Raw genomic sequence first — 12,934 nt, forward strand, 5'->3', positions numbered from 1 at the left:
GAACAAATAATTTCACATGTTTACACATATATATTAAAGGAAAAAAAATCTGACTTATTAACACTGGATTCTATATGTTATTTAAATCTTTAAATATAACTGAATCTATGCAGTTGTGGGAGAAAATATAATTGGTTGTAGTTATACACATAATATCAAACACAATTCTTTCATAACATATACATTTTACATAGTTATACAAACATGTAAGTGAATTTATAAAACCAAAACTTTTAGTATTGATTTTTTTCAAGATAATAAAAAAAAGAAAATAGTAACAAGAATTGATTGTTGAATCTACATTTTGCTCCCTGGAGATGCCAACAGCATTTTTTCTTGTTGATTTAATTAAAGACAATGAAGAAATCAGCGCACATCTATACAATGTACCCATATATGTGTACACATATAATGTACCCATATAGAATTACACAACTGCAAAACTAAGTTTGTGCAGTCTGATATGGTAGCTTTTGAATTTGTGAAATAATTAGCCATTTAGCAGATGCTTAAGAAAATAAAATTCCCAATTTGCTAATGAATCTTAGTTATTATCTGCGTATCTTCCAGTCTGGGTTATCAGAATATTCATATTAGGTTCCTAAACTGAGATAATGTAAATAAAATCTACAACTAGGCCACATAATTGAGTGACCAAATGGGTTTTCAGGGGCCACATACAAGCTCAGATACTCCAACTTTAGATGCAGTGTTGCTACAAAGTGGATGGGTGAGACAGCACCTCAATGGGATGATAGCCTGTTCTCAGCAAATATAAATTCAAAAGCACTTAAGACTTTGAAGAAAACTATCAAAGATGTTATCTGCCAAGTGACATCTTTCAGCTTTTAGAATGCCAAATTAGGCCAAACTGAGAGCAAGAAATAAATTTGCTACTAAACAGAGGACTGTACTATACACTTACAGCTCTGTGTACACTGGCAACAGCCTTGGAAACAACCTGCACATAGAGAAGTTGCATTCATCACATTAGATGAATCTGTATTGTCTATCAGAGAGATCAATTGCAATAGTTTGGCACAGCTGTCACAGGAAACTGTGCTGCTTCAGATGTATAAGGTTTTCTTGAGATTTTTATATGTTAATAAAGGAAAGAAGAAACACACAGCTTGAAAACCTCATCCTGTGTCATTTCTTAATAGGGCATTGCAACAACATGAGGACAGATGGGCATTAATTAGGAAAGGGATTGAATGCAACTGTAATATGGGAAAAAATAAGTTCTTGATCCACAGAACTGTACTGCACATGTTAGAGCAAAGAACAAACAATTAAAAAGCAGTATTGATTCTGTGAAAGGGTTTTTGAAGGAAGAGAATATACACACATACTGCACTCACCACCAGGACAGTCCTTACAGCTGATGGAGAAAACCAGACCCTTCCAGATATCTGAATAAGGAGGAAGTGTGTGGTCCCTATTTATTTCTGTTGACTGTTGAGGGACCCCCGGTCCCTTGTTCAGATGAGCATGTCTACTGATGTTGACTAATATGGACAATTGAATCCCACTTTTGGTGTCTGAATCCCACTTTTGATGCCTTTAAAATATACTGGAGATCATGACTGATTTTTGATAATTGATTTCCCTTGCTTTCTTTGAGCAGTAGGAGAAATTTATCTGTGGGAATTGGTGCTTGTTCACACATTGGTGTTCTGCTGCTGTGACACATAACTGCATCTAATACACAATGTGACATCATGTTCTCTGATCTACTTTCTTACAGAAGTATGGCCATTTCATACTCCTGTGAGAATGATGGAAAGAATGAGAGATGTGCTCTGCCATCTAATATTTTCATGCTTTTGGTGCATTCTGTTAAGGCTAGTTTTAAGTGTGACAGAAAGGACAGCTGAGTCCAGTTTACACTCAGGCCCTATTCCACTTGCTGTACACACAAAGGGACTGCCTTTACATAAATGAATGTCCCGTATAAAAGAATACTGTATAAATACATAAAACATTTAGGAATATGTTTTTATTTTTCCAATGAAATACTGTTTTCAAACTAACACTGGATAAAAATTAACTAATTAGCAGCTACTGGATTTCTGCTTCAGCTCAGTGAACAACAGTGTGGTAGAAACCTTCTCAATTAATCAAATTAATTAATCAATTAATCCAAACCTCACAAAATATGTTTAGATGTGAGCAGTTAGAAAAGTCGTGTATTTTCTAGGAACCCAAACTGGTTTAGTAGTGTTGTTTTTCATTTTGCTTCCCAGAATGATTTGCTATCTCAGTAATCTGAAATAAAGTCACATGATGTTTCATAGAGCCAGAACCATATCCCAACTGCCCATTTTATTAAGACAAAACTAGAAGACTCAGCAATCCTCAAGGCAGACTAATATTTCAGTACTTTGAGAACCCTTTTTCAAATTACTTTGCACTTGTTGCTAATCAGACTGCCAGGAGGCAGAGCAAATCCCAGCATAATCCAAATAAGCAGGTATAACCTGAATTCGTTTTAGAATACTTAAATTAGGCTTTAGCTTCAATGACAGAATTGCCATAAAGTCTTTAATTTGGACTGTCAGTGAAAGTGGGATAAAATATTGTTAATACGATGCTTATTAAGGTATGTATTACAAGAATTTAACAGGAATATCCTGCTGATTTTGCTGATAATTACAGGTATCCTGTATGTAATAGAAAAATTATTATTAATAAATACTAATGTAGTATTGCAGAATTTTTAGTAGGACTGCTGTGTTCTGGGACACACTGTTCACTGGGTACACCTGTGTCCCCCTTTGTCCCTCTCTGTCTCTCTCCTCCCACTCACACATGCCCTGCCCAAGCCTGGCATCAGCTTTATGAGCATGATCTCTGCTCTCTCCTCCAGCAAGTGCTGGTGCAGGGCAGGCTCACAACTGCTACGACTAATTTACAAATTTCATTTTACTTCAAAGCTTAAGCTTCTAATCGAAATCTATGAGCAGTCCTGTCTCATGTGACAGCATTCTCAGAGAGTAAAATTCACACCTATTTAGGAGTGACAGTTTCATTTTCCTTCTTAGAAACGAGCCTTTAGCTTTTTCAGTTGCTCTCTATGATGTCAGCTCAGTAGGTCAGTCTTTTCATATATTAAAATTCTTGCTACAGGATCTTCAAATACATATTTATTTTAAACTTGTAAATTGCCTGTTGCAGTCTGTACATCCATTCACAAAATTATTATGTTTGTATTAGAAAAAAAGATGTGTTTCCAACAAGTATTTAAGTACCCCAAATTATCTTGAAAATTCATATTAAATAATACTGGTTTTCAACCTTGTGTTCTGGCCTCCTGTTTATGAATTATAATGGAAAGAAAGTCTTAAATGATAATTAGGCTTCAGCATGAGAAGAAAATACTTTAAAAATACAATTCTTTGGCTACTGGAAGTCTGAAAAGGAATATTATACCTTATCACAGCCTCATGCAACAGGGTGTACTGTTCCTTCAGCTCAGCTACTCTGGTATCTGTGATTTTTCCAGCAGAAAATAGCTATGGAAAGCAAACAGACAGTTATGAAATCTCCTAAGCACTAATACTTTCATTCTGCTGCAACTTTTTATAACTGTATTGGCAGTCTTTCAGTTTATACAGACTTTGGTAACATAACAAATTAAATGCACAACCAAATCCAATAGACAGGAAAAAAATTGCTTATTTATATAACAATTCAAAGCATAAATATAAGAACATAAAGAATGTTCCTATCACAACTACAGTGATACCTGCACCATACCATTTCTTATCTGTCTTAATTAATAAATATTTCATGATAACTTTGTCTTGACTTTGAACTCAAGCTCTAAGTAACCTCTTTTTCACATTGCTTAACTGGTTCAGTTTTGGTAAAACCCAGTGGCCTGCACAGGCAAAACTGAAGCTTAAAGTGTCTCTGCAGGCAGTAGGGTTGTAAAAAAGGGAGTTAGGCTAAAGCTGGATTATCCCCAGGTAACAGAACACATTACCTTACATGCCTGTACAGATCTTCAGCAAACACCAAGATCAAACAGGTCTTTTAAACACCTCCAAGGGATAGTGTCTCGAACTCTTCCTTGAGCAGCCTGTTCCAACACTTGACTATAACACACATTTTCAGTGAAGAAATTTTTCCTAATATTCAATCTATATCCCCCCAGTGCAATTTGAGGCAATTTCCTTCTGTTCTATCACTTGTTACCTGGGGGAATACACTGACCTCATGACTACACCTCCTTTCAGGTAGTTGTAGAGAGCAGCAAGTTCAACTTTGAGCCTCCTTTTCTCCAGGCTGAATACCCCCAGCTCCCTCAGCTGCTCCTCATCAGACCTGTGCTCCATATCCTTCCCCAGCTCCACTGCCCTTCTCTGGACACGCTCCAGCACGTCAATGTCCTTCTTGTAGTTAGGGGCTCAAAACTGAGCATGAGATTTGAGATGTGGTCTCACCATTGCTGAGTGCAGAGGGACAATCACTGCCCTGGTCCTGCTGGTGACACTATTTCTGGGTGATATTGCTTTAGGAAACCTTTCTTCCCCTCCTTTGGTCACAAGTCAGGAGAACCAGGTAAAATCCAATTAAAAAATGTAAGCTGATCCACCTCTATAAAAGTCCATGGCTAGCCCTGTGGGGCAGCAAGTCAAATCTACAACTTCTGTGGGACCCTGCCAAGAAATGTGATTATGCAGATCTCCTGAAATAAGAAGTGAAATCACTACAGCACCAAGAAAATCCCAGCAATTATAATTAAACCTTCAGAGGAAACCATCTAGAACTAATCCTATAGAAAAGAAGCAGAATACACATCAATATGTCAAAGGATGGATATATTTTCTTGATAACTGTTTAAGTATTTTTGAAGATCTGTTTCAAAATATTTCATGGTAGCACAGTCTTTGCTCCCTGACGTTTCATGATAGCACAGACAATCTTTGCTCCCTGAGAACAGAAGGCCTGCCTTTCATTTGTTTGCATGAGATTAAAGATAAGCAGCTCTCAAATATTTATTTTGGCATTCTCTACGATCAAAGATACCGTTCACTTAAGTTAAAAATACTGTCTAGGTCTTCTGTGAGAAAGCAAACATTTCCCTTTCTCAAACCATTTATTTCTTAGCCTCATATAAAGATAGAGTTGTCCTATTTGTGTGGTACCTCACTAATGTACGTTCCCCGCATTCCTCTGATCTGTACCTGTGAGCTGCAATTTTTTTACTGCTTAGGTTCTCACTGTAGATCTACATCATGTTTGACAACGCTTCCACAGAAATAAACTTGGTTGCCCTGAGGGTTGTGTGTTCTTTATGTACATAAACTTCTTACAGATTTCACACCTAATTTCTCAGTTCAGTTCAGAGCTAAGAGCTCTGTTTCTGGAAGGTTGGCCCCATGCAGTGTGAAGACTTGTAGCAGTGAGGATTACACAAGACAGACTGCATGGATGGCATACCAGCATGTCAAAGGCAGCGAGACCTCCTGGAAAGTTTCACCAGTATTTAGTTCCCATTACCACAGCATTACTGGGAGAGCCATCAAATCGACAGCACTGGGCTACCCTGGTCCCAGGATTTGTTATTAAAGCCAAGATTCTTGGGAGGGCAGAAGGCAAAGCAGCAACTGTTTGAGGGGAAGAAATAGGGAGCAAATATGTGATCCTACTCTAGAAAAATTGTATTAATTGTGATGAAAAAGCCAGATAAGAGATGATGCCCCTGATATAAAGATATGCAATTCTTTCAAGGCAGCTGTCCCACATTAAAGATAAAATAAACAACAGTATTTATGCACTCACATTTCATTTTATTGCTCAGAAGCTCTCACACTGCTGGGTTAGATGAAATGTAGGTCTCCTCAGTGTAACTAATTACATTGCTACACTGAAAAGTAAAAGAGCAAGTGAGAAGATGGAGAAGTGAGGAAATAAAGGGCTTTAAATGGCAATTGAGGATGACTTTTTTTCAGTCCTGTGTTAACCATAATGCCCTTAAAAGAACTGAGGTAATTTTATTATACTGGTGGATCTCAGATCTAGAGTCTGGAATACAGTTGGATAAATATTCTTAACTTGCTGAGTCTTCCAGTCCCATTCCACATCAGTTGTACTTTAATGTATACTGCTTTTCTCAGATTTTCTTTCTTATTTTATAAGGAACTGGGACCCCATGCATTTTCAAACATACTCAACATGAATAGATCATCTAGATAAACCAGAATAAACTTTCATTATCTAAATGCAGAATTACTGGGAAATTGGATGAAGATTTGTCTTTTAACAAATGGTTGCCTGGCAACTTTCTGCTTTCTGTTTCCCCATACTCCCATAAATGCAATTACATTAAAAATATGGAATTGTGTGTCTTATTACTGGATTTACTTGAATATTTTTCTTTTAATGTAAAATTCCTGTTATGTTTATTTAACTTTAAGTTACCCTTAAGTTACCCTTAAATTACCCTTGTGATTTTTAAACTATTACAATTTTTTTATATTGCTATGTGATTTGAAGTCTGGCTTTTCTACCAGAAAAAAAACACAAAACCGAAAACAGATCCAAACCCAAGTTCCAAAGAAAATTTGTTTCCTTCAATCAGTGAAAAGTCCCATGAAGTCAAGTGCCGGATAATTCAGTCCTATTACAAAAAACGTGGAGGAAAATTTTGCACAAAAGGTGAAAGGGAAGGACATACCCTTAATATTTTTCCAGCAGGAAAAGGTAGATTTTCTGTCTCTGAACAGGAATCACTTATATACAGGAACCCATGAGAAAAACAGAACATACCTATGCTCAAATAGTTGTTCTTTACAACTGAAAAAGTTTTCTCTCTACAAATTCATACTGACTTGATACCAACAGTTCCACATTAGGCCTGTATTCAAAATCTCCTGATGAAAATTCAAAGAAAAAGTGAGCACTATGTAAGGCTGTACAGTATCTGACGGACCTCTTTTATATCCTTCCAGCTTGACTTTAGGCACATGAGCCCCTGGAGCTAAGACCACAGTAGTTTCTCCAAGGTTGGAAGGATAGAGATGTTTGTGATAAAGAGAATATATCAGAATAGGAATTAAAACCACAGAAGGGAGAGGACCCATCTGATAAATGGGGTACTCATCCATGTGAGCAAAACTAGTAATATCTGGCCCTAACTTACCTACAATAAGTGCACTAGGAAGTCTCCATTTTATCAGATTATACTCAATTCTTTCTGACAGTCAGCTCAAAATAATGCAGCAAGGAACTCATCTGAAAGTCCAAAACAAGTTTTCCCTAACTCAAATGTGATATAAATAAAAACTCTAGGAGCACTTCCCATTTCAGATTTCAAGGCTCTTAAAGTTCTTTTGGGACTCTCCAGAAATTAATAAAATTCAGCCAAATCTTAAACATAAATAGATGATGGAATCTGAATATTAGACTAACTTTTCACAGTTTTTTGATAAAAAAAGCACACAAAATAAGCACAAAATATAAATAAATTCACCACCAAGAAATCACCGCTTAACATCAATTACTTACAATTATTATTAAAATGAAGCACTTGAGGCTTCTTAGGAAAGACTCAATTCCAGCAGTGCCTAGGATCTCTGCATTTTGGAGAAATGATGTAGCTAACACATGTTTCTAATTATGCTTGCAGTTACTGTAAAACAACTGAAAAGTATTCTAAACTCAAATGGAATAATAACACTTTCTCTTTCTTCATGCTAAGTTGTACGCTTTTTAACTGTAATGAGACATTTTGACTACATGTAATGTTATTTTAACACATAGAATATCCAACATTTTATATCAACTTTATATTTCAAACATCTGATATGTCTCATCAAACAACTGTTTTCCTTCCTAATAGTAGGCTACAGAAAAATATCAAGGGATTAATATATTTTATAGTGTGCATACTCTCAGGATTTCAGTATAGCATTAGGCCTCAGCATATGGCTCTTCTAGCCAGTCTGTCCTGTCAGGTTTGGAATTTTCCTTCTGAGCTGTTTATTTGAAGAGCTTATCTTACCTCTTTCATATAATATTTGAAAGGTTAAACATTCAGCAAAGAGAAAGGCCAAGTTCTCCTCTTTGAATAGAGAGCTCTACCTCCTCCGTCAAAGGCCTCATGAAGCCACACAGTTTGGACAGAGCACACAGCTCAGGTATTATTCAGGGGAGAAAGCAAGTCCTACTTCTCAGGGGTTGCTTCAACATCATAACAGGCAACACGTACAAGCAAACCAAACCCATGCTTTGACTTGTGGGAGAATGGAGTGTAAAAGAATAGAAATACTGCTGCAGGCAATCTTGCCACTGATAAGTTGCAGCTGGGTTTGACAGGTGAACAGCATTGAAAGAAAAAGAAGCACGGAATGCTGATGTGTCTTGACCAATCACAAAAGAGTAAAAGGGCACACAGGTGTTATGCATGTGAGAAGGCTATAAAAGATTATATAAACCTGTATTACTATGGGGAATGATAAAGTGTGGATGCTTGAAACAATTTATGGTGTCAGCTGTGTGTCCTCAGTCAATGACTCTTGCATTTCTGACCAGTCTCCACAGAATCACGGGTCTAGAGATATCTGTAGGTGTTTGGCTTGTCTGTGCCTGGTGTCTCCAAATTATCTAACAGAATCTGGGACCTATGATAATGCACTAAGGGAACTCAAGTTCAGCGCATTGCTCAGAGCAAGTTCAGAGCTATAACTTCTCACTAATTCTGAAGATCATCCTGGCTACTTCAAGATGAAGCATCCAAAAATGAAGGAAAACTAATTAAAAGGTTGTGCTTGCAGCCTCTTTGGCAACCTTAAAAAATAGCCAAACACAACACTAGAAAATATAATGTTTACACTTTTTATTTGGCCATCGTGTATTTTTCAACATGTCTCAAATATTCATACACATAGGGAAGACTAACACTTCCAAAATTATTTACAGTTTCCTTATTCAATAATATTTCAGGCTTCAAGACATATTTCAAAGTATTTTAAAACAAGAGGACAAAAGTCACTAATTTAAGACTGTAAGCACTTAGTTCGCAATAAATTGTAGTTATTGGTATGCAGTTCTGCATTCCATTTTGGAGATTGGGAAACATTGAAAGTACACACAGAAATAGCTGTACTGCAGATATTTAGAGAATGATATGCTTTGCTTAAGCCCTTATTCTAGAGAAAGGTTATGATGATAGAATGTAAAGAAAAATGCACTGAGGGTTTTAAATAGATACTGTAATTGAAGTTCAAAAACAAGATGTCATCCCTCTCATCTGGAACCACAGACATTTATTACAGGAAGTAGACTTTAGAATAAGTATGGGAAGACCATAGAAAAAGCCCATTTATTAGCTTTTCAAGTATAAAAATATTTGTCACTGAGTTTCCTAAACTTTTAACTTAGGTGACAACAACACTTGAAGCCATGAGGTTATTGGTTGTACAAATGAAGTGAGGTGGGAGTAAAGGTATACGCAGAAATCATAAATACAGTAGATACACTGTACTGCCTTACACTGAACCTCTACAATTTTACTTTTCTAATTACAGATGGATGAACCAGGCATCCTTTAATGAAAAATAAACTGCTGAAGAGCCTCCTAAAACTAATAAATAATGACTAGGAAAAATAATGTCCTAAATTCTTTCCCAAGTCATAGTTCATAACAGTAGTTTTGTGGCCCAGTTCATGGGAAAAAGCAATCCCTACATGGAAAGTATAAACCTCAGCCACAATCAAGATGGTACAGTGGATGAGAATATGCTGCTGGCCAATTGAGTCTTGCATGGCTCAGAAGAGGGCACAGGAGACTGATAAGACAGGCATTTCAGGAAAGGACATAGCTTTCCTGCTGTCATCAAATTTTGTTTGGCTATGAAGCCAAAATCAGGATAGTAAGTAACCAGCACAGTCTTACACTTGCTGCTTTTATTGGAGCAGGTTTGCAGGAATCAGAAAGGAATTTTTCTGAAAATGGATAGGAGGGAGAGGCTTTTGTATTTGATACATCATCACTCTGAAAGTGCATTTAGGTTTTCTCTTCATATTTTGAACTAGCTACAGTATCTTCTATGGCTACAGATAAAGGAAATAGTCAGCAGTAAACTGTAGATTTTAAGCAGGCAGATCAGACATTGTGGGAAAAACAGAACTAATAAAAACATAGTTTTGTGTTTCTCCTTCTTTAAAAATATGGTCCTCTCCCTAACAGAATGAGTGATTTTCTTTAACCACATGAATTTTATAACATGTATTATATTTACAGTTCCTGATATAAATATCATGTCCACTGCTTACATGTGCTCTATGTCAGTGGTGCCTTTCTGCCTGCTGCTAGAATTTATAAATAAAGCAGTGAACACTTTAAGCAGGTAGGAAAGTCATGCAGCCTCTAGTTCCACGTAGTCTGTATCTGAATAAGAATATTTATAATATCAAATAGAATAGGACTGCCTTTCCTTTTGTGTTTTGATGTGTTCTCACAGACACATAAGGAAGGTGAATAGGTAGTCTTACAATCCAGTGCACAACATAAGGACTGCTTGCATGAAGAATAACTACTAAGCTAAAAAAGAAAACAATTTAATTAATCAGAAAGAATTCTAAATCAGAATTTGTTTCTAGTATGGAGTTTTGGTATATATTCCACATTGTGGAAAAATCCTGAAAATAATCTAATTACTTGCCATTCTCTTTCTCAGTCAAAATGTATCACAGAATCGCTGACGTCTACAAAAAAACATCAGAAATATTACTGCTGCAGTTAAATCTTAACACATTCCATCTCTGACACCAAAATGGTTCATATGAACGAATCCCAATGTACTTCAGGTTTGTACATACCAATCATTTGAACGGCTTAGTCAAACCTGGGTATTTTGCAGCAATTTTTCTGCAGGAGATGTTGACTCCCAGAACAAAGCCAGAAATCAAACAGATGCCAAGCTGTTGTGTTTTAAATTGCCATAGTCACTAGTTAAATTAACATCTGCCTACAGTCATAACTGTTGTTTTCTATTTGACCTACATGCCATTATCTGCCAGAAAAAGAAAAAACCTTATTCTAAAAACTCATGGGAAATGGTTCATGCTGGTTTTGATAAACTTTGAATAAACAATCTCTGAGAAGTCTAATAAAACAAAATATATCACTTCTTGTAAACTTGTAATCACTAGATAGTTCTGTGAACAGAATTAAAATCTTCAGTAGAATTTCAGAGTGTCTTGAGCTGTCAGTTATTTTCTTTATCTTTAGGAAATGTCTTTATGATAAAGACATCTCTTCAGTCCACAGGAAGAAAAAATCCTAAAAAGTAGACTAGAAGAGATTAAAAGAAAATTAGCTTTAAGTAAAAAGCAAAGACCCTAGCAGAAAATTCTCAGTTACAGTCATCAGCTGTTATTCAGTTAGATCCTTTCACAGTTGAAAAAGATTAGCTTTTGGGGTTTGTGGCTGCTTAACTAATTTAAAGTTTTAAGTACTATGAAGAACACTAGATCTAGAGAAATCTCACCTGGGAGGAAACTTTGTTTATAAACAAACAGCAGGCCTTAGTTTAAATCTGGTCCAATATTTCTGCCATTAGTTAAACTGCATCAACATCTCACAGCTAAAGATGACTCAGTGTCCTTTCTCTTCGCTGAAAAACTCAGATTTGAAAGTTTGCATCATTTATTCCAAGAAGGATAAAAGACATGAAATATGAAAAAGGCTGTGTCATGCTATTTTGGGTTCCTAAGAAAGAAAAGAGATGTGACAATTTTTTGGGAATGGACACTCCCTGACAGAAGAGGAAGAAAGAGCAGTACTCAATTACAAGAGTGTTCCAGGTAGGATCACAGACTGGTGGAGAAATGGATCTTGTGGACTCCAAGCAGACTGGTGACAGCTTAGCAGCAGAACATCAGACCAATAATAAAATCACGAGGATAATAAAACAACTCAAGATTACTGAAGTCTCATCCAAAGGAGGAAGTAAATATCCAAAAAAGGAAGATGTACATGGGACTAAGGAATGGATGGCTCAGGACAGAAATGTTTGAAAAGCTCAGATTCAGCACCTTACTCTCTGAACTTTATTTTTACATTCAGTATGAGCAAAAATTTCTGCCCTTCTAGATGTTACAAAATTCTAAAGATAGTTTAGGCTTTCAATGCAGCACAGCATCCACAAATTACAACAATATTTATTATACATTCAAATATTTCAAGGCAAATCATAGAATGTGGTCTATCAAGGATAATTATTATTAATTTTACAGATACAGAACAGTTTTTTCAGTTCAAAGTCACAAAGCAGATAGCAGAGGTAATTGTAAGCCGAACAAACAAGAGTGTGGGGGGAATGTGGCTTCCCAAAGAACAAGGATTTAAGTCTATTCTATTTCTAAAGCCCCTCCAAAGAGGCTGGTATAGCTACCCCTCATTTGACAGTAGCAGCCTTCAGAATTACCTGATTTTAGACTGATACAATGAAAAATTAGCACCCTGTTAATCAAACAAAAAAATTTAAAATTTTATTTGCAAATTAAAATAATACATTTTGTCTTTTACAAACATTTCAGTTTTGATGCATTTTTAACCAAAATAGTGATGTCAACATCTCACAGTTGAATGGCAGGGGGTGCCTTTCACCTCATTGCTGGGGAACTATCATGATCTGACAGGGGGAGATACAGTTTTGCCACATAACTAAAAGCATCATGAGCATGGGATGTTCATTTAGAATACAAGAAAGGCACATTCAAAACCCATCTCCCAAGAAAGTCCCTAAAGTTTCATGCTATGCAGGAAATCTGAAGGAATTGTTGCAGGGGTGAGACAAGTAGTTTTTCATACCTTTTCTCCCTCCTGTACAATCAAAATAAGCATGTGGTGTGTATAAAAGCTAGCAACATTACAGAGATCATGAACTTGTGGATTACATGTGTGACTAATGCCTGCTTA

General features: G+C 36.3%; 1 protein-coding gene across 1 annotated transcript in view; it reads right to left on the reverse strand.

Annotated features, from left to right (window-relative positions):
• CCDC146 (coiled-coil domain containing 146) overlaps positions 1-12,934 on the reverse strand; it is a 66,921-nt gene that overhangs the window by 33,083 nt on the left and 20,904 nt on the right. Inside the window, exon 3 of the mRNA XM_033057812.1 lies at positions 3,433-3,515. Within this exon, the coding sequence (XP_032913703.1) occupies positions 3,433-3,515 (83 nt within the window). The remainder of the gene's footprint in view (positions 1-3,432; positions 3,516-12,934) is intronic.

The sequence above is a fragment of the Catharus ustulatus genome, chromosome 4 (assembly GCF_009819885.2).
Source record: "Catharus ustulatus isolate bCatUst1 chromosome 4, bCatUst1.pri.v2, whole genome shotgun sequence".
Taxonomy (NCBI): domain Eukaryota; kingdom Metazoa; phylum Chordata; class Aves; order Passeriformes; family Turdidae; genus Catharus; species Catharus ustulatus.